Here is a 26,989-nt window from a genome sequence, read left to right as displayed (position 1 = left end):
GCCATCTTCCTTTCTCCCCCCCACCGATCCCTAATGCAGAGTGCACAGCTGTTTCCTCCCCCCTGCACCACCACTGATTGTTCCTGTCCCCTAGGCACTGCCTGGTGCCCAATGGGCAGTGCCTAGGGTGCCAGACTGACACTGTGTGGGGGGACAGGGGCAAGAAAATGGCCTGGGATAGTCATGACTTGCTCAATGCTGATCGTGAATCCTGCTACAGCACCCCTGCTGACTTGTCCTGGCTCACTGCGCTACTCGAGCAGCGCAACGAGCTGAGAAAATTGAGCCCTATATCTAAGCACGCAGGATGAAATTGGACAAGGAGCTATCTCTTTTTTCCTCCACTTTTAAGTCCTCTACTTCACATATCACTTGTTAGATTAAAAGATTTTTTATAAATGTAGTCATGGTAAGAGATCAATAAGTTCAAAAATAGGGCTTTTCCTGGAATCCAGCACAATAAAACTAATTTTTCACTAAGCTGTAGTGATAAAGTAGCAAATAATCCATCATAGTGCTATTGCCTAACTTTTACAATCATACCAGAGGTAGAAGTGAAGGAGGAGATAACAGGACCATAGAGCTAGAAGCAAAACATGCATTCGGTGGGGGAAAAAAATTGCAAAAGACAGAGCAAAGGGCCAAATAACATCAAGGGCCATATCACTATTTTCATGTGATGTTTTTCATTTTCCTATTTGTTGTATCTCTATTGGACTTAACTGTGCATATTAAATACAGGAATTTCTAAAGACCTGCAATCACTAATAATTTTCTGAAGCTAATTAATCCAGTTGGACTGTGTAGAGTTATGGAATAATAGTTTCAGTATAAATTTTCTATTATGTTAAAGAGCCATAATTAGATTGTTGGCCATAAGCTCAGAAATTTGCTTATTACATAGTAATTGGTCATTTGTTTCGAGGTATTGATCAAAGTAGAATTGAACTGTGTTAGGTGCCAGTGTATTAAGATTAGTATCCATTAGTTTCCATGGAAATTGTACTCCTTTTTGAAAAATATTTGTGTAGCTCCTGTATCTGCTTTCAATATGCTGTTTAAGAAGCAGTTGCCCAAGTGTTGTCCAGGAGAATTAAATTCAACATTTCTGTTGACTTTGCTTCAGTGACATCCCAGAGATGCCTATGGGGGCCAATCGAAGCCAATTGCAGTAAGAATCATATTTCTGGCCCTTTGTGACATGATGTTTAACGTATTATTATATTTAAAGTCCTCTTGGTCAGTACCTTGCCCCAGCATAGCCACTCTTGAGGCCAAGATGATAAATTTACTCATTTACTGATGGCTCTTCCATGACTTTGTGGTAAATTACAGGGTAGATTGATTAATGCTATGTTAAGTACAGTATGTGTCAGGGTGATTGAGGAGGTGAAATTAAGAACATAAGAAATAGGAGCAGGAGTAGGCCATCTAGCCCTTCGAGCCTGCCCCGCCATTCAATAAGATCATGGCTGATCTGTCGTGGCTCAGTTCCACATTCCCACCCTCTCCCCATAACCCTTAATCCCCTCGCTTATCAAAAACCTATCAACCCGCGTCTTAAAAATATTTAGTGAGGCAGCCTCCACCACTTCAACGGGCAGAGAATTCCAGAGATTCACCACCCTTTGAGTGAAGAAGTTCCTCCTCAACTCTGTTCTAAACCGCCCCCCCTTTATCTTGAGGCTGTGCCCCCTAGTCCTACTGTCCTTTCTGAGCGGGAAGAGTCTCTCCACCTCTATCCTATCCATCCCATTCATCATCTTGTATGTCTCAATGAGATCTCCCCTCATTCTTCTAAATTCTAACGAGTACAAGCCTAGTTTATTCAGCCTCTCCTCATATCTCAACCCCCTCAACTCCGGTATCAGCCTAGTAAACCTCCTCTGCACTCCCTCCAAGGCCAAAATATCCTTGCGTAAGTACGGCGACCAAAACTGCACACAGTACTCCAGCTGCGGCCTCACCAATGCCCTATACAGCTGCAGCAAGACCTCCCTACTTTTATATTCAATCCCCCTCGCGATGAAGGCCAGCATCCCATTCACCTTCCTGACCACCTGCTGCACCTGCAGGCTGGGTTTTTGCGACTCATGCACAAGGACCCCGAGGTCCCTCTGCACCGTCGCCTGCTGCAGTTTTTCGCCACGTAAGTAATAGTCCTTCCTACCATTATTCCTACCAAAGTGGACCACCTCGCACTTGCCAACATTAAATTCCATTTGCCAGTTCCTGGCCCATTCGCCCAGCCTATCTAGCTCCTTCTGCAGACTCTCCACACCCTCCGCGCAATTTGCCGTTCCACCAATCTTGGTGTCATCAGCAAATTTCAACACCATACATTCGGTTCCCTCCTCCAGATCATCTATATAAATGGTAAATAGCTGAGGCCCCAGCACCGACCCCTGGAGCACTCCATTAGTCACCAACTGCCAATCCGAATAGCACCCATTAACCCCCACTCTCTGCCTCCTATTTGACAACCAATCCTCTATCCATGCTAACACCCTACCCCCAACTCCATGCCCCCTTACCTTCTGCAATAACCTCTTGTGAGGTACCTTGTCAAACGCCTTCTGAAAATCAAGAAAGACCACATCCACCGGCTCTCCTCTATCCACCACCCTAGACACATCCTCATAAAACTCCAATAAATTTGTCAGACACGACTTCCCCTTAATGAAACTGTGCTGCGTCTGCTCTATCAAGCAATTCCCCTCAAGATGCCTCGCTATTTCCTCCTTGATGACGGATTCTAACATTTTACCTACAACAGACGTTAAACTAACCGGCCTATAATTCCCTGCCTTTTGCCTGCCACCCTTCTTAAACAACGGCATAACATTAGCCATTTTCCAATCTTCCGGCACTTCCCCAGAATCCAGCGACGTCTGGAAAATAACCACCAAGGCATCCACTATCACCTCCGCCATTTCTTTCAGAACCCTTGGATGCATTCCATCCGGTCCTGGGGACTTGTCCACAATCAGTCCCTCCAGTCTGCCAAGCACCTCCTCTCTAGTAACAATAACGTCATTGAGACCCTCCAGTCCTACCACCTTTCCATCGCTAACACCCGGCAAATTATTCACGTCCTCCTCCGTGAAGACCGAAACAAAAAAGTTATTCAAGACCTCAGCCATTTCCCCATCCCCTACCACTAAGTCCCCCTTCTCATCCTCTAAGGGTCCAACGTCCACCCTAGCCAGCCTCTTCCTTTTTATATATTTATAAAAACTCTTGCTATCCTTTTTTATATTAAGCGCTAGCCCAGCTTCATAGTTTCTCCTACCCTTCTTTATCAACTTCTTTGTCAATCTTTGTTGACATTTAAACCTCTCCCAATCCTCTTCTCGCCCACTACTCTTAGCTACTCTAAACGCGTCCGCTTTTAATTTAACACTTTCCTTCACCTCCTTCGTTATCCACGGCTTATTACCTCTCCTCCTACGGTCCTTTTTAACCATCGGAATAAATTTCTGCTGAGCACCAAGAAAGATCTCCTTAAAAATCCTCCACTGCTCCTCAGCAGACCTACCTTCCAACGCGCTCCCCCAGTCAACATTCGCCAATTCTTCTCTCATCCTACCGTACTCCCCTCTGTTCAAACAAAGGACACGTGTCCGGGAACCTACTTTCTCCTCCTCCATTCTGCTCTCACTGTGGATATCAGCTGTGGCTCAATGGTAATACTTTGTCCACTGACCTAGAAGGTTGTGGATTCAAGTTCCACTATAAAGTCTTGAGCCCATAATTTAAAATGACACTCCAGAGCAGTACTGAAGGTGTGCTGCAGTATTTGAAGTGCAGACTTTCAGCTAATACTAAGATGAGGTCCCATCTGCCCTCAAATGGACATAAAAGATCCTGTGGCACTATTTGAACAAGGGCCAGGAGTTCTTCCCAGTGTGCTGACCAATATTTATCCTTCTACAGCATCACTAATGCAGATTATCTGGCTGTGATTAATATTTAAGGGACCTGGTTCTCGCCAAACTAGCACCTGCATTTTTCACATTACAACGGTGGCAGCATTTCAGATGTACTTCATTAGCTACAAAATGCTTTGGGGCATCCTGAATTTGTGAAATGTGCTCTACGAATGCAGGTCCTTACTTTAATTAACTCTATGATGCATAAATTATTTTTCTACAAATTTATATTTTTGATAACTCAAGTTAGTCAAGATCAAAGATTTCAATACTGGACTATGAAATTTTAAATTTTGACATAGTGGACAGTGAAAAAGGTTATCTCCAATTGCAATGGGATCTTGATCAATTGGGCCAATGTATTGACGAATGGCAAGATGGATTTTAATTTAAACAAATGTGAGGTGATGCATTTTGGTAGATTGAATTAAGACAGGGCTTCGTTAGTGGTAGGGCATTGGGGAGAGTTATAGAACAAAGCGATTGAGGGGTATATGTTCATAGCTCCTTGAAAGTGGAGTCACAGGTGGACAGAGTGGTGAAAAAGGCATTTGGCATGCTTGGTTTCATTGGTCAGAACATTGAATCCAGGAGTTGGAATGTCCTGTTGAAGTTGTACAAGACTTTGGTAAGGCCACACTTGGAATACTGTGTGCAATTCTGGTCACCCTATTTTAGAAAGGATATTATAAAACTAGAAAGAGTGCAGAAAAGATTTACTAGATGCTATCAGGACTTGATGGATTTAATTATTTGGATAGACCGGGACTTTTTTCTTTGGCGTGTAGGAGGCTGAGAGGTGATCTTACAGAGACCTATAAAATAATGAGGGGCGTAGATCAGATAGATGGTCAGTATCTTTTCCCAAAGGTAGAGGAGTCTAAAACCGGACGGCATAGGTTTAAGGTGAGAGGGGAGAGATACAGAAGTGTCCAGAGGGGTAATTTTTTCACAGAGGGTCGTGAGTGTCTGGAACAAGCTTCCAGAGGTAATAATAGAGGCGGGTACGATTTTATCTTTTAAAAAGCATTTAGATAGTTACATGGGTGCAATGGGTATAGAAGGATATGGGCCAAATGCGGACGATTGGGATTAGCTTGGGGGTTTTAAAAAAAAGGGAGGCATGGACAAGTTGGGCCGAAGGGCCTGTTTCCATGCTGTAAATTTCTATGACTCATGACATAAATTGTGGAATGGTCACAGACAGAAGAAAACTATTTGACCTGTTATGTAGGCGCTGGCACTCTGAAGGAGTAGCTCATCTGGTGCTAATCTCCCACCTTTTTGTAGTCCTGTACATTCTACCTTTTCTGATTGTAATCTGAATGCCTGGATTGAAACTCCCTCCACCGTTCTGTTAGGAATTGCATTCCAGATCCTAACCATTTGCTGCGTAGAAACATTTTTCCCCTCCTTTTGCTAATTCATTCTGTGCCTTCAGGTTTTTGATTTTTCCAACAATGGGAACAATGTTTCCTTATTCACTCTGACTAGACTCCTCCTGATTTTGTATATTTCTATCAAATCTTCTCTTCAAAGAGAACGGTCTCAACTTCTCTGATATACGTTAACTGAAGTTCCTACTCCTAGAATCATTCTTGTGCATCTTTTCTGCTCCTCTCTAATGCCTTTGCATCCTTACTAAAATGCGGCACCCAGAACTGGATGCAATTCTCCAGGTCGAACTAGTGTTTTACACAAATTTAAAATAACTTCCTTGCTTTTGTACCCTGTGCCCCTATTAATAAATCTTAAAATGCCATCTGCATTATTAACCACGTTCAACCTGTACTGCTGCCTTCAATGATTTATGTGTACAAGACCCTCTGCTCCTGCACCCTGGTAAGAATTTTATTTTGTGTCTCCACATTCTTCCTACCAAAATGCATCATTTCACACTTTTCTGTGTTAAATTACGTCAGCCATTTGTCTGCCCATTCCAACCACCTGTCCATGTCCTGTTCAAGTTCTAAATTGTCCACCTCACAGAGCACAATATTTCCAAGTTTTTTATGATGCACACATTTTGAAATTGTGCTCTGTACATCAAGAATTTGACATGTTTAGTCACCATAAACTACTTGACCATAGGTGGCAATTTTTCTGTTGTCTGTTAAGCAACTCCTGAGAACTTTCACCTACGTCACACTATTCTCCGAGGAAAGTGAATGAAGGTAGAATAACAGCGGTAAACCAGTGGCCTTGATAACTAATTACATGGCATACTAATGTTATAGCAGAACATTTCTTCTGATTTTCCTGTTAACAATTACAAGATCAACAATCAATATAAGGCAATGTGTGACAAATGATGTGAATGATTTTAGTTATTATGTGCTCCAATTATTAGATAATGAAAAGGACTACCATTTTTATTTTAACAGGTAATAGGCTTTGACTGGTCTAATCTGAGGACCCCCATCATCTTCCTGAGTAATTAATGAAGTGGCCAGCTGTTTTCTTTGTCTTGCATTAACCAGCTTTCATACATTTTGATGGGTTTTTTTTGGGCAAGGGTCATATTATAAAGCTTTTAACTTGATTGCAATTTTAACCATAGTACCTGAACTTACATTTACGATGGAACCAGCAGTTATATTCAACAGTTTTTTTTAAGTGACATTTCTTACATTGTGAGATGAGTAAATTTTGGCTTTGACTCGTGCACATTTGTTGCAAATCACTGGAAGTCTGGATTTCAGACACCCCCAGCTCATTAGAAACTGTTCAAATTGCACCATATTTTAAATGAATATGAAGCCAAGTTGTGATGAGACTAAAATTACAGTTTAAGAATAATCACTATATAACTATTGAAATTGATTTGTTTTACAGTACCAGTTGATTAAACCTACCATTTATGTTGCAACACTAAGCAGCTTCTATGCAAAACCATGGAGCAAGAATAATAATTAGAAGACAACCTCAATAAGCCAGATTTCTATTGAAAGTTGAATTGTGATCTGGTCAGAAAATTTAGAAGAATATTTCCAATGTCATTGATTAATGGTACATCAAAAGCAAGAAGCCCTTAGTTTAAGCTTAAAAACTATTTACCATCACAGACCTGCTTGGTGTTTCAATGAGGTAAACTAAGTTCAGAACAGTTTCAGATATCTTGAAGTTTCTTGCTTGAAGTTTTATTAACTCTATTGAAGCATGTTTTTTAAAGTAAACAGTGGTTTGTACCCCCACAGGATATTTCAAAGCTCTTCACAGCTAATAAAGTACCTTTGAAGTGTAGCCATGGTTGAATTGCAACAGCCAATTTGAATATAAGGTCCTGTAAACAATGAGATAGTGACCAGATAATTTTTTTCAATGAGTTTGGTTGAAAGATGAATGCTGACCATAGAGTACATCTTGCCCCTCTTTGCATAATGCAGTGCTGCCTTTTCCATTCACTTGAGGAGGCAAACCTTAGTTTCTTGCCTTAGTTTAATGCACAGGCAAAATACTACAGATGCTGAATGTCTGAAATAAAAACAGAAAATGTTGGAAAATTCAAGTTGGGCAGCATTAGTTGGGAGAGAAACAGTTAACATTTCAGTCATATGACCTTTCATCAGAACTGGAAAAAAGATAAAAATGTAATTGATTTTCAATGAGTGAAACGGGAAAGGTTGGAAGAACAAAAAGGTCTTTGACCGGGTGGACAGCAAGATAGATTCAGTGATATAAGAACATAAGAAATAGGAGCAGGAGTAGGCCATCTAGCCCCTCGAGCCTGCCCCACCATTCAATAAGATCATGGCTGATCATATAGGGTTCATTTTGACATAGGGTTCATTTTGGTAATGGGAGAATTTAAAAGGGCAAAAGATACATCTTGTGGAATATGAATGGCTGGATCCTGATTCTCTGGAAATAATAGAGAAACAAGGAGTAGGAAACAAGACTGCAAAGAAAAGGTCACAATCTAAACTTGAACTCAAGGCTGAATCCAGAAGGCTGTAAGGTGTCTGGTTGAAAGGTGTGATGCCGTTCCTTAAGCTGGTGTTGAGCTTGATTGGTATGCTGCAACAGGCAAAGAACAAATCAGAGTGGAAGTATGGCAGAAAAGTGAAATAACAGGTGACTGGAAGCTCATGGTCACATTGGCGACTGAAAAGGGATGTTCCACAAAGCAGTCATCCTGTCTCTGTTCATTCAACCCAAGATAGAATAGATCACATCGTTATTACAGGAGACAGCATGTTAAATTGAAAGAAGTGCAAGTAAATCATTCTTTTACCAGGAAGGAGTGTTTTAAGGCATTGAATAGTAAGAAGGGAGGAGGTCAATGGGCAGATGTTGCATTTCCTGAACTTGATGAAAGGTGCCATGGGGGAAAGGTGTGACTTCTACCCTTTTACTCCATCCCTCTTTCCAATTTTATCAATTACTGTGTATTCATAGTAGTCTCTGACCTTTCCCTCTCTGAGCCCGAATGCTCCATTTTGAACAAAGGCCTCAGCTTCATCTCCTCATCTCTTCACCTCAGTGATTTCAAGTTCAGCAGAATACAGCTTTGGCCCCCAACCCCAAAATGGATTTTTTTAACTGTCTCTAGTATTCTTCCATAGAACTTACAGCAGTCCATTCTCCCACATTCAACCCTAACATTGTTATCAAACATACTGATGAAGGCGATGCTGTTGTTTCCTGGCATATGATGGAGTTTGCACATTCTCCTCGTGTCTGCATGGGTTTCCTCCGGGTGCTCCGGTTTCCTCCCACAGTCCAAAGATGTGCAGGTTAGGTTGATTGGCCATGCTAAAATTGCCCCTTAGTGTCCAGGGATGTGTAGGTTAGAGGGATTAGTGGGTATAATATGTAGACATATAGGAGTAAGGCCTGGGTGGGATTGTGTTCAGTGCAGACTCGATGGGCCGACGGGCCTCTTTCTGCACTGTAGGGTTCTATGATTCTATGATCCTTCACCTAGCAGAGGCAAAGGCTTATTAGGGAGGGACAATATCATGAGGAGACTGAGAACCTTGATCCTAACCTCTAAAATGCTTTTCCTAAACCTCTTCACCTCTCCAGTTCTCTTTTAAGAAGCTCCTTGAAACCCGCCTCTTTGGTCAAGTTTTTGGTCACCTGTGCTGATATCTCTCTCTCTGGCTTATGTTAAGCACCTTTTGATATTTTACTACATTAAATGAACTATATAATTTAAATCATTTAATGTCCACCTGAAAGGATAAACAGGGCTTTGGTTTAATGTCTCACCCAAAGGTCTTCTAAAAGTAAGATCTACAGTACAGGTAACTAATCCAAAACACTGGTTAGGTATTGTACAGCTACATGGGCTATGAAGACAGAGAATAAAGGCATAAAACAAAATGAAAAATGGCTAAGTGAATGGCAGGTAAAGACCAGTTAATAGTAGCACTTAGCTATCCTTTATGGGCCCTGTGATAAATTCTGTAAACTCTTTTGTTTCTTTTCGAAATGCAGGGTGTTACAGAGGAAGAGAATAGTCATGGTGCTAGAAATGGGCCTCAAAATGGGCCAAGTCTGGGCTCCCCAGTGAAAGTGCGCTCTGAGACTTTGCAACCAGACCGTGATGCCCCATTGTTAAGAAAGCTAAGGTCCATACACAGTTTTGAATTTGAAAAGCGTCTCACTTTGGAGCCAAAGCCCAGCACTGATAAATTCTTGGAAGCTTGGTAAGTGCAACTTAATCAGTTCTAGCTTAACTGGTTTTCTACAAGTATTTACCAAAATGAGGGAATTTGGGAAAATGGTACTTTTGCTTAACACTGTTCATTTCTTAATAGGTAAATGTGGTTCTTAGGAATTCAAAATAAGTTATGAAAAAGATACGGATTTTACATTTAAATCTGTTTGTTGTCCAGATGCAGAAAATTAACAGCTTGGCTGTTATATACTATAGATATTAGAGTAATGTATATTATAAATAGATACAACAGCTACAAATTTATTATGTAGTTTAGAAATCTAAACACTTTAGTTTTGAAACTGCTTTGTTCCATTATTTTCTGTTTAAGGTGCAAAAAGAAATGATCAGGAAAACAATATGTTTAATTTTCACATGTTTATTGCGCATCAGAGACATGCCATTTAAGACCTCATTCCTTTCAGAACCAGTCTCCATCCCATTGTGGTCCCTTTTGTTTCAAAAGAGTACCCACTTTCTCACTGGAGCTGACCCCAGTGTTACTCTGCCACAGGCATACAAGCTACCAGTCGGTTACTACTGCGTTAGAAAGGAAGACTTCCATGTATGGACTCTCAACCTCAGGATGCCCCAAAGGGCTCCACATCCAATGAAGTACTTTTGAAGTGTTGTTGCTGCTGTTGGAGGAATAATATTATATTGTAATATTGGTCTGAATTCTAAGCTTTGTTTAGTTAACATGGAAGGATAGTATAATAAAAGTCATAAACAAAAATAACCGTACTTGCCAAAATGAAACGCTATAAACTGCTTGTTAAAACAGTTAAAGAAGAAGGAGCTAGAGGTGTGACTTTCCAGTATATTGTGTTTATTCTCATTGTGTATTCGATAGCTGTTCTTTTAATTCTTGAGAAAATGGCAAGTCTATTCCATTGGGTTGCATTTAATTATCGTTTACGTATAGTTTTCCTGCTTTTTCATGAATCAATTAATGTTATGTTTTGTGGGCACCACAGAGGGGCGCCACTACCATTTTGAATAAAGATAAATGAAGTTTTTATAAGAAGTAAATCTACCAGAAAAACTTAATTGTGGTGGATGGTGCTGCCCAGACAACTGAAGGGACCACTGCATATGGTGGAAGACACATTTTGGAGGGTTGTAGAGCTGGAGGAATTCAGAGATTGAGCCATTGGAACAATTTGAAATATGGATGAGAACTTCAAAGTGGAGCCAGTGTAGGACAAAGAGCACATGGGCTGAGGATCTTGGTGTAAGTTAGAATAGAGGCAGCAGAATTTTACATGAGCAAGTTTAGAGAGGCTGGTAGATGGGAAGCCAATCAGGAGAGCACTGAAGTACTCTAATCTGGAAGTATTGAAGGCGTGAATGCATTTTCATTGAAGCACATGTTGCTTCAATGCAGTGATGATAATTTTTTTAAAAAACCATGCCCTTATCACATGATGAGGCAAAATACCTAGGAGAGCATTAATATTGATTTAGCCACATATCTTAAAGTCTAATGGATAATTGTCTGTTCAGCTAAAATGAAGAGTGATGCAGAAGCAATAAAGGGTAGTGCAATTGTTAGTAGGTAGTTGCTAATGAGATTGTTTAAATAGAGCAGCTAAAGGTTAGAGCTCATTGTGCCTGTGTCAAAAAGCCAAAAGCATTGCTCTTTGTCTGCTTCAGATATTTATTGACTTTTCTCTTTAATAAGCAATGGCCTTTGCTTCAGCTACTCCTTGCAGCATGCAATGACTACATGTTCCACAGCTGTCTCCATAAAGTTAGGCTTACATTAACACTGCAATTAAGATCCTGTGAAATTCTCCTAGTTGCCACACTTCGGCCCCTGTTCAGGTCAGTGCACCTAATCAGCACATCTTTCAGACTGTGGGAGGAAATCAGGGCTCCTAGAGGAAACCCACACAGACACGTGGAGAACGTGCAAACTCCACACATAGTGACCCAAACCGGGAATCACTATCCACTATGCCACCATGCTGTCCCATAATGATGTTTCTTCTAATTACTCCCCTTAGTCTCCTAGTCACTACTTAAATTAATGGTTGTTCCATATAGACTAGGAATTCTGCAGAGACTACCTTACTTCCTGACTCCCCAAAGCCATCTTGCTCCCTCTACTAGATACAAGTCAGGAGTATGGTGGAATACTCTTACTTGTTGGATGAGTGCAGTTCCAACAACACTGAAGAAGCTCAACACCATCCAGAACAAAGCAAACAGTACCTGATTGAACCACTGGAAACATTCGCTGTCTCCATCACCAACGCACAGTGACAGCAGTGTGTACTATAGGCCAACATTAAGGGCATTTAAATGGTCATTGGATAAACATATGGATGATATTGGAATAGTTTAGTTAGATGGGCTTTAGATTGGTTTCACAGGTTGGCGTAACATAGAGGGCTGAAGGGCCTGTACTGCGCTGTTGTGACAACTAACCAAGGCTCCTTTAACGTCACCTTCAAACCCTCTACTGCCCAGAAGGACAAGGACAGCAGATATGTGGGAACACCTTGCTAGTTCCCCCTCCAATCCCCACAATGTCCTGGCCAAAATCTTGGAACTCCGTCCTGCAGCGGTTCCAGAAGATGACTCACCACCATCTTGAGGGCGAGCTGCCTTGGTCCCCCTCTGATCACTTGCCGAAAAAAAATAAATAATTTGGTTTCTTTCCAAATGTTTCAATATTCTCCAACTCAGCTATTTATCATTAATTTTTCTTTGAGCCACATTCCACATTCCTGACAATGTGATTTGTCTAGTACTTTTCTATTATGCTGCAAATCAATTCTAAAATTTGAATATATTGCAGTAGTATTGAAAGGAAGCTGAAATACTCCTCCCAATAAATTAGTATGGAGCCCTTTTGATAGAATTTGTGACCCTCCCCACTCTCCAAGGTTGTAAAGGAAATACAATTGAACATAAATTGCCATGCTTCTTAAATGTCAAGCCACTAACCACCATCTCTTCAACGGAGAATCTTAGAAGTCTGAAAACCTTATTAAATGACTTCTTTGGATTGTTATAATATGTTTTAATACATCGGACATTTACATCAAATGGATTCCAGATTTTTGATATAGTGTATCTTTTGTCTGACTCTTGTTCCCATTGAAGTTTTGGGTTTTAAACAAAATCTGATAAGATGCCTAAACATGCTAGTAAAATACATCGATTATTTATTATTGTATTCCACTCTATAGCTTGTCAGAAAAAGTATTGCAAGTAGATGAGAAGTTTGGCTAATAATCAAAATTCATTTTAATACTTATGCCTTTTTGAAAAGATATAATGACCTTGTAGCAGAAATGTTGTTCAGGTTTAATGGAAGAAATCTGACAAATAACAAGGAAAGATGATGATTTGTCCCTAATATTTATTTATTATTTTGAATCTGTTAATGATATGCATTTTTGTGTCCAGCTCCACTAAGGCTCAGGAAGACTTGGGCTTGTTGAAGGATGTTGCTGCTACCCAGCCCCTGAAAGCCTCTGCTGCTACTCGTACTGACAGGGTGTGGCACTTTGATGAGGAGTACATGCCAGACTATTCAAAGCCTGTCTCTGTGGAATCTCCTGAGCATGGTGATGCTGTCATTAGCAATGGATTTGTAGCAGTCAATTTAAGCTCCTGCAGGCAGGAGGTTGACTCCAAGGAGTGGGTCATTGTGGATAAGGACCGTGACCTTCAAGATTTCAGGACTGATGGTGGTCATGGCCAAAAACTGACCAGTCCATCTGGAAGAACAGATGATGAGGAGCCAGATGTCTTAGCAGAAGATCCTCTTCAAGAGGAAAGAATAAAATTGGAAGCAGCCAGTCCAAACAAGGGACATCCACGATCTCCAGAAGCAGGAAGAGAACAGGTACCCACTAGTGAAAAGTGTGGTTTTAGAACTACATGTTTATGTAATTGCTGAACTGCACTATTCAATGAGAGATGTTGATAAGCTATCACAGGTTAATAATGAGAGTATTTTGAAAATGCAGTCTCGGAATCATGTAAAGTTAAGATAAAGATTTCTTTTTTGAAGTGTTTTTGGATGCAGTCTATAAGGACTGGTACTAATTTGCCCCATCCCATCTGTCTGTCTGTCTCTGCCATTGTGTCTGATGTGCCAGATAGCAGCACTAGACTCTCATTGATAGAATCCAATGTCATGTTGTTGGAGGCTTAAAGCTCAGCTTTAAATGTTTCTGAAACTCACATTTGTCTTAATGAAGAGAAAGCTGATCAGTATTTATTTTTTGCTGCTCTTGATGAAAGATTTATGAAAAGGCATCTAGGAGTGTAGATATTTAGAACTTTAAAATTGACAATGAATGACAGGTAGGAAAGACCATAACAATGGCGAAGAAGAATTTTAGATTATACGCATGTAGAAGTAAGAAGCAATGCTAACTTTCTGACCTAACTAATATCTTATGTAGTAGAAATGTTGTATGCAGTTCTGGACACTTCATCAGAGGAAGGATATGCAGCTACTGCCACTGGAATTATACCATGGAAAAAAGATTATAATTACAAGTGATTTCTTTTAAAATCACTATGCTATAGGTGGTTAAAGGACAGAGATTCTCACGATAATAAAAGCATTTGAGACAGTGAGAATTTAAAGGTTTTCTCCACTGTTTTGAGAATTAGTAATGTGACAAAGACGCAGGATAATCATTCAATTGCTCTACTATGAGTTAGTATTGAAGCAGAGAATAATTTAAAGTGCAATACTTGGAAAAGAAAATGAACTAACTTGCATCCCTATAGTGCTTTTCATTTTATAAAATAATTTGGAATCAATTACTTTTGAATATATTCAATGTCTCAGTCCTTGCAGATCTCCAAAGATTTAATGACTCTATTGAGATAAGAAATTCCTCATCTCCATCTTAAATGGAAGACTCCTTTATTTTGAAACTTGTGTCCCTTAATTTTTGATTCCTACACTAGGGGGAATCTACCCTGTCAAACCTTCTGAGAATATTCAGATGAAGGGCCATCTTGACTTGAAACGTGAGCCCATTGTGACCTGCAATTTTTCTGTCGGGTCGCGGTGGGAGACACGCTGCCTTGAACAGGGTTGGGCGCATGTGCCGGGAACACACGGGCATTTCCCAGACCCAGCAAACAGTCACCATTCAAACCACGCTGGAAAATGGCAGGAAGGCAGGCAAGTCATTTAAATCTGTTTTTAATCTGTTTTAAATATGCTTACTAGGTAATTATCAGGACCTTTCACATCCCTATCAAATCTCCCACCCCGCTTCATTCCGGCGGGGTTCAGACTAGCTCCCCATATTCGGGGAACTTGTGGGAGACCCTGCCGGAATGAAGGGGGGGGGGCACTTGGGGCCGCGCAGGGGTTGGGCAGTGGGGAGGGAGTGCCCCCTGGTCATGGGCACTCTGGCAGTGCCAGCCTGTGCCCCTGGGGAAGAGGCAAAGTGCCCATGCCCAGTGCCGAGGATTGTAGGTGGGACCTAGGGGTGATCAGTGGGAGCGGGAGGTTCTGCAGCATGGATCGGTCTGAGATGGAGGGAGAGCAGTGATTGGAGTGGGCTGGGGGAGGGGTGGTCTACCAGGTTGATGGGGGAGTGGCGGTCAGGGTTGGCCTGGGAATTGTTGTGGGGGCCGTGATTGGGTCATGCAAGGGCTGGAGGGGCAGCACCGCAGGTTGAGCTGGCCAGCATACGGGAGGTTGACAGTTTGGGGCCACTACCCATGTGCAGAGCTCCAGATCTGTCAAACTCCGGTGCTAATAGGCCCTGCCCCCCGCTTGGGTTTTTATGAGATTTCCGACTGGGACTTCTTCTGTGCAGAGTGCAGAGATTCAGACGAGAGGCTGAACTGACAGAACAGTCAGGATTTAGTTTTCCCACCAATTCAGCACTTTTGGGAGAATCGAGGCAGTGAGCTCTGTTACTGTCCACAGATGCTGCCAGACCTGAGCATTTCCAGCATTTTTCGTTTTGATTTCAGATTTCTACCATCTGCAGTATTTTGTTTTTGTCCCCTGAGAATCTTGTATGTTTTAATAAGATCACTTCTCATTCTTTTAAACTCCAATTTGTTTTCGTTCAACTTCACTGAATCCTTCATCGTAAGACAACTCTTCGAGCCCTATTTTACCATTTTGATTCTAAGTGCTGGGTGAACTTGAAACTGGAAGTTTTTAGACTCATTCTCAGGCACCCCTGTATGCACTCTGTCTGCAGAAATATCAGTAATTCCGAATCGTGCTGCACAAGCCGGTGGGCAGGGCTTAACACACCCAAAATCCTGCAGCTCTCGTCAGCATTTCCAACTACAATGTGCAGCAAAAATATGATAGAATGCTCCCCCCCTGCCAAATCCCTCCTGGGCCAGATAATGCCTCCCTCTTGCTCCCACAAATATTGCCCCACCTCCCCAATATTACTGACCCCCTTATCCCCCCCCAACACCCGCCACCCCGACTGATTGCGGGCTCCTCTCCCCACCACCCCCTTCCTTTCCACTGATGCTAGGCAGAGTAAACCACCCATCCAACACACACACACACACACACACACACACACACACACGGATCCCCTTCCTTCCTCTTCACTGACCTCAGGCAGAGTGGCAGCAGACCCCCCCTTTCCTTTCACTGATCTCAGGCAGAGTGGCAGTGGACCGCTGTTCCCTGCCACTGATCTCAGGCAGAGTGATGTGGATGTGCCGGCGTTGGACTGGGGTAAACACAATAAAAAGTCGGCAACACCAGGTTTTAGTCCAACCGATTTATTTGATAGTAAACGCACAAGCTTTCGAGGTTTCCCTCTTCATCAGGTGAATGGAGAGTTCTGGCCTCAGACAGAGCATATAAAGCACAGACGGTTTAGAGATTACTGATTAGAATGCGAATCTTTACACCTAACCTGCTGTTCAAGTCCTAAAGTGGCCGACAATGTGAGTGGAAGGAGCACTGATTCGCATTCTAATCAGTAATCTCTAAACTGTCTGTGCTTTATATGCTCTGTCTGAGATCAGAACTCTCCATTCACCTGACGAAGAGGGAAACCTCGAAAGCTTGTGCGTTTACTATCAAATAAATCGGTTGGACTAAAACCTGGTGTTGTCAGACTTTTTACTCAGGCAGAGTGGCAGTGGACTGCCCTTCCCCGCCACTGATCTCAGGCAGGGAAGTGGAGATGCCGACGTTGAACTGGGGTAAACACAGTAAGAAGTCTCACAACACCAGGTTAAAGTCCAACAGGTTTATTTGGTAGCAAATGTCACTAGCTTTTGGTGCGCTGCTCCTTCGTTAGCTAAGTGGGAGTTCTGTTCACAAACAGGGCATATAAAGACACAAACTCAATTTACATAATAATGATTGGAATACGAATCTTTACAGCTAATCAAGTCTTGAAGGTACAGACAATGTGAGTGGAAAGAGCATTAAGCACAGGATAAAGAAATGTGTATTGTCACCAGACAGGACAGTTAGTGAGATTTTGCAAGTCCAGGCAACTCATGGGGATTACAGATAGTATGACATAGAACATAGCAGCACAGTACAGGCCCTTCGGCCCTCAATGTTGTGCCGAGCTATGTCCAATCCCAAGATCAAACTATCCCCTCCCTATAATTCTGGAGTGCTCCATGTGCCTATCCAATAACTGCTTAAAAGTTCCTAAAGTGTCCGACTATCACAGCAGGCAGTCTATTCCACACCCCAACCACTCTGGCCTTCATAGCGAGGGGGATTGAATATAAAAGTAGGGAGGTCTTGCTGCGGCTGTATAGGGCATTGGTGAGGCCGCAGCTGGAGTAGTGTGTGCAGTTTTGGTCGCCGCACTTACGCAAGGATATTTTGGCCTTGGAGGGAGTGCAGAGGAGGTTTACTAGGCTGATACCGGAGTTGAGGGGATTGAGCTATGAGAAGAGGCTGAATAAACTAGGCTTGTACTCATTAGAGTTTAGAAGAATGAGGGGCGATCTCATTGAGACATATAAGATGATGAATGGGATGGATAGGATAGAGGTGGAGAGACTCTTCCCGCTCAGAAAGGACAGTAGGACTAGGGGGCACAGCCTCAAGATGAAGGGGAGGCGGTTTAGAACGGAGTTGAGGAAGAACTTCTTCACTCAAAGGGTGGTGAATCTCTGGAATTCTCTGCCCGTTGAAGCGGTGGAGGCTACCTCGCCACATTTTTAAGACGCGGGTTGATGGGTTTTTGATAAGAGAGGGGGTTAAGGGTTATGGGGAGAGGGCGGGAATGTGGAACTGAGCCACGACAGATCAGCCATGATCTTATTGAATGGCGGGGCAGGCTCGAAGGGCCAGATGGCCTACTCCTGCTCCTATTTCTTATGTTCTCATCTCGGACATCCCTCCTGTATCTCCCACCATGAACCTTATAGTTATGTCCCCTAGTAATAGCTACATCCACCCGAAGAAATAGTCTCTGCACGTCCACTCTATCAATCCCTCTCATCATCTTATAAACCTCTATTAAGTCGCCTCTCATCCTCCTCCACTCCAAAGAGAAAAGCCCCAGCTCCCTTGACCTTTCCTCATAAGACCTACCCTCCAAACCAGGCAGAATACTGGTAAATCTCCTCTGCACTCTCTCCAATGCTTCCACGTGCTTCTTATAGTGAGGTGACCAGAACTGAACACACTATTCCAAATGTGGTCTCATCAACGTCCGGTGTAGTTGCAGCATAACCCCTCGGCTCTTAAACTCAAACCCCTGTTAATGCATGCTAACACACTATAAGCCTTCTTCACGGCTCTATCCGCTTGAGTGGCAACCTTCAGAGATCTGTGGATGTGAACCCCAAGATCTCTTTGTTCCTCCACATTCCTCAGAACCTTGCCGTTGACCCTGTAATCTGCATTCAAGTTTGTCCTACCAAAATGAATCACCTCACATTTATCAGGGTTAAACTCTGCCACTTTTCGGCCCAGCTCTGCATCCTATCAATGTCTCTTTGCAGCCTGCAAGAGCCCTCCACCTCACCCACTACTCCACCAATCTTGGCGTCGTCAGCAAATTTACTAACCCGCCCTTCAGCCCCTTTTCCAAGTCATTGATAAAAATCACAAAAAGCAGAGGACCCAGCAGTGACCCCTGTGGTACACTGCTGGTAACTGGCCTCCAGTCTGAAAATTTTCCCTCCACCACCACCCTCTGTCTTCTAAGAGACAGCTAGTTACTTATCCAATTGGCCAAATTTCTTTCTATCCCACACCTCCTTATCTTCTTCCGGTGGATGTCCCCCTTCAAAGTAAGTACTCCTGCCTGAGTACTACTGGGGGGGACAGCTCATCTGAGGGAGGAAGCGGTGGCCAGGTCTCTGGAGCTGAGCCAGTAAGTCAAAAAATCAAAAAAGAGAGCAGAAAGGTAGTGCTAATAGGGGACTCCACAGTGAGGGGGGCGGACAGGCGTTTTTGTGGACGTAGACGGGAGTCGCGGATGGTGGTTTGTCTCCCTGGGGCTGGGATTCGGGATGTCTCTGGGCATGTCCCAGACACCCTGAAAGGGGAGGGTGAGGAACCAGAGGTTGTAGTGCATATAGGTACTACTGACGTAGGCAAGAAGAGGGAGGCACTCGTGAAAAGGGACTATAGGGAACTGGGTAGGCAGCTGAGGAAGAGAAAAGCGAAGGTAGTATTCTCAGGATTGCTGCCTGTGCCACGGGAGAATGAGGGAAGAAATGAAATGAGGTGGTGGCTGAATGCGTGGCTGAGGGACTGGTGTAGAGGGCAGGGATTTCGGTTCCTAGATCACTGGGACCTCTTCAGGGGTAGGTGGGACCTGTACAGTAAGGACGGGTGGCACTTAAATCCCAAGGGGACTAATATCTTGGCGGGAAGACTGGCTAAGGCTACCGGGGGGACTTTAAACTAGAAAGGATGGGGGGAGGGAATTGTGATGGGGAAACTGGGACGGAGGAGGTTAGCTCCCAGGTAGGGGAGGACCGCAGGCAGTATGGGAGGGAGGTTAGACAGGGGGTGGAGAAGGGAAATGCCCAGACTGAGGGGCTGAAGTGTATACATTTTAATGCAAGGAGTGTAGTGAATAAGGTAGATGAGCTTAGAGTGTGGATTGCTGCTTGGGAATGTGATGTGGTGGCCATTACGGAGACTTGGATGTCTCAGGGACAGGACTGGGTACTTCAGGTGCCAGGTTTCAGATGCTTCAGGAAGGACAGGGAGGGTGGCAGAAGAGGTGGTGGAGTGGCACTGTTGATCAGGAACAGTGTCATGGCTGCAGAGATAGAGGATGCCGTGGAGGGACTATCTACAGAGTTTCTGTGGGTGGAAGTTACGAACAGCAAAGGGTCGAAAACTTTGCTGGGTGTATTCTATAGGCCGCCCAATAGTGACAGGGAAGTTGAAGTGCAGATAGGGAAACAGATTCTGGAGAGATGTATTAATAACAGAGTTGTCGTGATGGGAGACTTCAATTTCCCAGACATCGACTGGAATATCCCTAGGGTAAGGGGTTTGGATGGGGAGGAGTTTGTTAGGTGTGTTCAGGAAGGTTTCCTGACACAGTATGTGGATAAGCCTACGAGGGGAGAGGCTGTACTTGACCTGGTACTGGCGAATGAACCAGGGCAGGTGATGGATCTCTCGGTAGGAGAGCATCTTGGGAATAGTGACCATAATTCTATCTCCTTCACAATTGCATTGGAACGAGATAGGATCAGGCAGGCTAGGAAGGTGTTTGTCTGGAGTAAGGGGAGATATGAAGAAGTCAGGAAGTTACTTGGACAAATAAACTGGAAGGAGGCGTTCTTAGGGAAAAGTACCGAAGAAAGGTGGCAGATATTCAAGGAATGTTTGTCTGGAGCTCTGCATGACAACGTTCAGATGAGACAAGGGGGTTTTGGTAGGTCGCGGGAACCGTGGTGCACGAAGGCTGTGTTGAACCTAGTCAGGAGGAAAGGGAAGGTGTATAAAAGGTTCAGGGATCTAGGAGAGGTTAAGGATCTTGAGGAGTATAAGGACTGTAGAAAGGAGCTTAAAAGGGAAATTAGGAGAGCCAGAAGGGGTCATGAGAAGACCTTGGCGGGTAAGATTAAGGAGAATCCCAAAGCCTTCTATAAATATGTGAAAGGTAAAAGGATGAGAAGAGAAGGGATAGGACCTATAAAAGGTGAAGGGGGAAAGGTCTGTGTGGAACCAGAAGAAATGGCAGAGGTGCTTAATGAGTACTTTGCCTCAGTATTCACGGTGGAAGCTGATCTGGGAGATTTTGCTACGGATTTGCAGCAGATGGAAAAGATTGAGTTTGTGGATATTAAGGTGGAGGATGTGTTTGAATTGTTGAATTCTATCAAGATAGATAAGTCGCCGGGACCAGATGGGATGTACCCCAGGATACTGTGGGAGGCGAGGGAAGTGATTGCAGAGCCCCTGGCGATGATCTTTGCGTCGTCAATGGAGACGGGAGAGGTTCCGGAAGATTGGAGGATTGCGGATGTAGTTCCTATTTTCAAGAAAGGGAACAGAGATAGCCCGGGAAATTACCGACCGGTGAGTCTGACCTCAGTGGTTGGTAAGCTGATGGAGAGGCTTCTGAGCGACAAGATTTACGACCATTTGGAGAGGTTTGACATGATCAGGAATAGTCAGCATGGATTTGTCAAGGGCAGGCCGTGCCTTACGAGCCTAGTTGAGTTCTTCGATAATGTGACTGAACACATTGACGAAGGAAGTGCCGTGGACGTGGTGTACATGGACTTCAGCAAGGCGTTTGATAAGGTCCCCCATGCAAGACTTCTTGAGAAGGTGAGAGGGCATGGGATCCAAGGGCCTTTGGCCTTGTGGATCCAGAACTGGCTTGCCTGCAGAAGGCAGAGAGTGGTTGTGGATGGGTCTTTTTCTGAATGGAGGTCAGTCACCAGTGGAGTGCCCCAGGGATCTGTTCTAGGACCCTTGCTGTTTGTCATTTTCATAAATGACCTGGATGAGGAAGTGGAGGGATGGGTAAGTAAGTTCGCTGATGACACGAAGGTTGGTGGTGTTATGGATGGTCTGGAAGGATGTCAAAAGTTGCAGCAGGACATAAATAGGATGCAGGACTGGGCGGAGAAGTGGCAGATGGACTTCAACGCGGATAAATGCGTAGTCGTCCATTTTGGCAGAACCAACGGGATGAACGAGTACACTATCAAGGGCGTTTGTCTTAGTAGTGTTGAAGAGCAGAAGGATCTTGGGGTCTGGGTCCACAGGACTCTTAAATCGGCCTCGCAGGTGGAGGATGTGGTCAAGAAGGCGTATGGTGTACTGGCCTTCATTAATCGAGGGATTGAGTTTAGGAGTCGGGAGGTAATGCTGCAACTTTATAAGACCCTTGTCAGGCCTCATTTGGAGTACTGTGCGCAGTTCTGGTCGCCTCACTATAGGAAAGACGTAGAAGCTATTGAAAGGGTACAGAGGAGATTTACAAGGATGTTGCCTGGACTGGGAGGCATGCCTTATGAAGTTAGGTTGAGGGAGCTAGGTCTCTTTTCCCTGGAGAGACGAAGGTTGAGAGGCGACCTGATAGAAGTTTATAAAATGTTGAGAGGAATAGATAGGGTGGATTCTCAGAGGCTATTTCCCCGGGTTGAAATGGTCGCTATGAGAGGACACAGATTTAAGGTGCGGGGAGGAAAGTACAGAAGTGATGTTAGGGGTAAGTTTTTCACTCAGAGGGTGGTGAGTGAATGGAATCGGCTGCCGTCAGTGGTGGTGGAGGCGAACTCACTGGGGTCTTTTAAAAGACTTCTGGATGAGTATATGGGGTTTTATGGGATTGGGGGTTATAGATAGGTCTATAGATTGGTAGGTGTTGATGTGATCGGCGCAACTCATGGGCCAAAGGGCCTGTTTGTGCTGTAGTGTTCTATGTTCTATGTTCTTCATGAGCCTACCATGGGGAACCTTATCAAAAACCTTACTAAAATCCATATATATGACACCAACTGCTCTACCTTCGTTCACACACTTAGTTACCTCCTCAAAGAATTCAGTCAAATTTGTGAGGCAGGACTTACCCCTCACTAAACCATGCTGACTATCCCGGAATAAACTGTATCTTTCCAAATGGTCATAAATCCTATCTTTCAGGACCCTTTCCATTAACTTATAGACCACCAAAGTAAGACTAACTGGCCTATAATTTCCAGGGTCATTCCTATTTCCTTTCTTGAAAAGAGGAATAACATTTACCACTCTCCAGTCCTCTGGCACTATCCCTGTGAAAAGTCTGACAACATCAGGTTTAAGTCCAACCGATTTATTTGATAGTAAACTCACTAGCTTTCGAGGTTTCCCTTTTCTTCAAGTGAGTGGAGAGTTCTGGCCTCAGACAGAGCATATAAAGCACAGACTCTGACAAAGGAGCAGCGCTCCGAAATCTAGTGGCGTTTGCTACCAAATAAACCTGTTTGACTTTAACCTGATGTTGTGAGACTTCTTTCTGTGTTTATGCTAGTCCAATGCCGATATCTCCATCTTGGGCAGAATGGCAGTAGACACCCCTTCCCCTCCACTAATGTCAGGCATAGTGGCAGCTGACCCCCCCTTCCCCTCCACTGATGTCAGGCAGAGTGGCAGCAGCCCGTCTTCCCCTCCACTGATCTCAGGCAGAGTGGCAGCGGAACCCCCCCCCCACCCCTTCCCCTCCATTGATGTATGGCAGAGCGGCAGTGCATCCCTTTTCACCCACACTTACCATGCTACTTGCCTCACACCTCCTTTATCAAGTTTTCACACCCAAAAATGGTCACAGCGTGATGGTGAAATCGGGCCCTTTGTGGCAGAACCTAACTAGTGAACCTTCTTTGAATTGCCTTCAATATCCCCACCTTAAATAAGGAGACCAAAATTTTATGCAATACTTTAGATCTCACCATGCCTTCCGTACTTCCTGCACGGAACTTGTACATTCGAAACAACTCACGATAAATGTCAACAATCCATTTGCCATCCTAATTGCTTGCTGTACCTGCATGCTAAATTGTTGTGATTTGTGTATGAGAACACTCAGATTCCTCTGTACTGGACCATTCTGCATTCAAAGGATATGCCAACATCTGCTTTCTGTGTTAGTCAATAGAAAGTTCTCCACACCTATTAAAAGTGTAAGATTAATGTGGCGTACCAGATTGGCATTGGGTGAAAAATACGGTGTTAAAAATTATAAATTGGTTCATCAATGGAATGATATAATTATACTTGGTTAGAAATATTGAATGGGATAGTAGCTTAGTCAGCATTTGTTTTTGCATTCTAATCCACCTAGTTGAGCTAACACAGGTACAGACCTCTAATATTTCATTGGGTGCATGGTACATATATCGTGCACTAGTTGAGTGTTTATCCCACTTGTATGGTGTCAGGTGTGACTGTTTTTCGCATCTCGTGAATCAGCACTTTTCAAAAACCGAATCCGCACTTTTCAAAAACCAAATCCGCACTTTATGGAAATAATAAGTCCACGGGGCATTGTAATGGCAGTAAGAAGTCTCTCAACACCAGATTAAAGTCCAACAGGTTCATTTGGTAGCAATCACCTGACAAAGGGGCAGCGTTCTGAAAGCTAGTGGCTTTTGCTACCAAATAAACCTGTTGGACTTTAACCTGGTGTTGTAAGACTTCATACTGTGTTTACCCCAGTCACGCCACATCTCCTCATCAGTGTAATGGCAGCATCTCTGGTAGGTGCAGCTTAAGTATTGGACTAACAATTCCATAAAGTACCTGTATTTTACTGACCATAAGATGTGTCACTGTAATGAGAAAAAAATGGGGAAGTACTTGGTCAATTTCTGTCACATAGGCCTGTAGTTAATTTCTATTTCCCTGCATTGTACTTGGAATTGTGTTCTGTGATATGACCCAAGATTTGTCATCCCATACTGAGTAACCATGTTTGCTACTTTCCTGACTCTTCAATTTCAGGATTAACAGTCTAAAAGTTTTATTTGTATTTCAAAGGGCAGTTCAGACTTTAAAAAATGCAATATTAAGACACAGTGTTAGACCCATTTCTTTGATCATCTGTTCTGATATCTCCTCCTTTGCCTTGGTTTTTCTCTGATCAAACTCCTGTGAAACTCTTTGGGATTCTTTACTATATTAAAGGGATTCTATAAATGTCATTTTTTTAGTTCTTGTGCCAAAATAGAGAGGATTTTTCTGATTGGTTAATTACTGGTAATTGTGCAAAATATTACAACCCCCTTGATGTGTTCATGTCACATTAATTCACCAGATGAACTGGTAATAGTTTTAAGCATTTGAGGTATTACACAGAATTGAACAAAAAGATTAATAAGCTGAGGGGACCGTTATATTGAGACGTGAACGTTGAGACATGCCTTGATGGATAGCCGGATTATCTGCCGTGAAGAGTATATCTCGTAATATGATGCATTGATTAGCTGATTTGTAACTGAGATTCGTAACTGTTCTATTGGGTTAACCATAATTGGGTCACTCAACCAGTATTGTTCTATTCCTCCAGACTGATGGTGACTTGACCTTCATCATCTTTAATGGAGGCTAGTGAAGGTTGAGAGATGAGAAAATTGATGGAAAATCAATACCAAACTAAAACCTGAGCACTGCTGAAGAGTTAGCAGCTGGTGTGTGCATGAATCACAGTAAGGTCATCCATGTGTTAGGGTTTTAAAGAAAATATTTAGGCTTTAAGAAAGAGACAGTTAAGTATGTTCTTACCGAAAAAAGGGGTGTGGGGGGTGTCACTGTACACCATAGCTATATTCATTAATCTGTCCATATTCTAAGGAAGGGAGTGGAAAGAGGGGAAGTACTTAGTGAATTAATGTGCGTGCTTATACCATTTTTTTAGACTGCAGGTTTTTATTGTGAAATATAAAATGTAAGAGAATGTTATATCTAAATTTATCTTCTACCTTTTGTAACAACTTTGTTTGCAATATTACTCAGTTATGCTCTGTTTTAAAAGGCACAGGCTTTGTCTTTTGCCAGACATCGGATACTGTCACCCGTGGCTCAGTTGGTAATACTCCTGGGTCAAAAAGCTGGAGTTTGTCCTGGCCCTGTGCTTGCTAACTCTTGCTCTCTCTCTCTCTTCCCCCTCTCCCGCTCTCTCTTTCTCTTTTCACCCCTCTCATCTGTGGTGGGTTCTGATCTTGGGGGAACCTGCCATGTTCAGGCCAATGTGAATGGATAACTTAGTTCCCCCACTCCCCATTATCAGACATCAAATCCTGATATGCATAGTTAAATAGATGCAAGTAGGAATCCCAATTTTTAAAGTCTGTATTCCTGTTGTGTCATTGGCAGGGGGAAAAGGGACAATTGAATGGTATAAAATCTGAAAACCGGAGCAGAACCACCCCCCCCCCTCTTTTTTTCAAATTCCTCCATGGCCTGAACTTTCCATTTCTATAACCTCATCTAAGACCTCTGCATTCCTCTAATTCTGGCCTTTGCCCCATCCCATTTTTAGTCATTCCTCCATTGGTGACAATGCCTTCAGATGACTCACCGTAATTTCTGGAAGTCAGAGTCATAGAAGTTATAGAACTTGTCTATGCTGCCCTTTTTTTTAAAACCCCTAAGCTCATTCCAATTTGGCCCATATTCCTCTATACCCATCTTACCCATGTAACTGTCTGAATGCTTTTTAAAAGACAAAATTGTACCCGCCTCTATATGACACCAAGATTGGTGGCATGGTGGACAGTGAAGAAAGTTATCTACAGTTGCAACGGCATCTTGATCAATTGGACCAGTGAGCTGATGAATGGCAGATAGAGTTTAATTTAGAGGTGATGCATTTGGTAGATTGAACCAAGGCGGGACTTACTCAGTTAATGGTAGGGCGTTGGGGAGAATTACAAAACAAAGAGATCTAAGGGTACATGTTCATAGCTCCTTGAAGGTGGAGTCACAGGTGGACAGAATGGTGGAGAAGGCATTCGGCATGCTTGGTTTCATTGGTCAGAATTGAATACAGCAGTTGGATGTCTTGTTGAAGTTGTACAGGACATTGGTAAGATCACACTTGGAATATTGTGTGCAATTCTGGTCACCCTATTATAGAAAGGATATTATTAAACTAGAAAGAGTGCAGAAAAGATTTATTGGGATGTCAGCAGGACTTGATGGATTGAGTTATAAGGAGAGGCTGGATAGACTGGGACTTTTTCCTCTGGAGCATAGGAGGCTGAGAGGTGATTTTATAAAGGTCGATAAAATAATGAGGGGCACAGATCAGCTAGATAGTCAATTTCTGTTCCCAAAGGTAGGGGAGTCAAAAACTAGAGGACGTAGGTTTTAGGTGAGAGGGGAGAGATACAAAAATGTCCGGAGGGGCAATTTGTTCATGCAGAGGGTGGTGAGTGTCTCGAACAAGCTGCCAGAGGTAGTAGTAGAGGCAGGTAC

At 43.2% G+C, this 26,989-nt stretch overlaps 1 protein-coding gene across 7 annotated transcripts in view; it reads left to right on the top strand.

Moving 5' to 3' along the window:
- ttbk2a (tau tubulin kinase 2a) overlaps window positions 1-26,989 on the top strand; it is a 264,660-nt gene that overhangs the window by 206,574 nt on the left and 31,097 nt on the right. For all 7 annotated transcript variants that reach the window (XM_080202945.1, XM_080202938.1, XM_080202939.1 and 4 more), the window contains 2 exons: window positions 9,375-9,586; window positions 13,018-13,459. In XM_080202945.1, the coding sequence (XP_080059071.1) occupies window positions 9,375-9,586; window positions 13,018-13,459 (654 nt within the window). The remainder of the gene's footprint in view (window positions 1-9,374; window positions 9,587-13,017; window positions 13,460-26,989) is intronic.

The sequence above is a fragment of the Carcharhinus amblyrhynchos genome, chromosome 14, assembly GCF_965287045.1.
Source record: "Carcharhinus amblyrhynchos chromosome 14, sCarAmb.v2.hapA, whole genome shotgun sequence".
Lineage (NCBI taxonomy): Eukaryota > Metazoa > Chordata > Chondrichthyes > Carcharhiniformes > Carcharhinidae > Carcharhinus > Carcharhinus amblyrhynchos.
The sequence above is the reverse complement of the archived record's forward strand: the minus strand, read 5'-3'. Positions and strand labels throughout refer to the sequence as shown.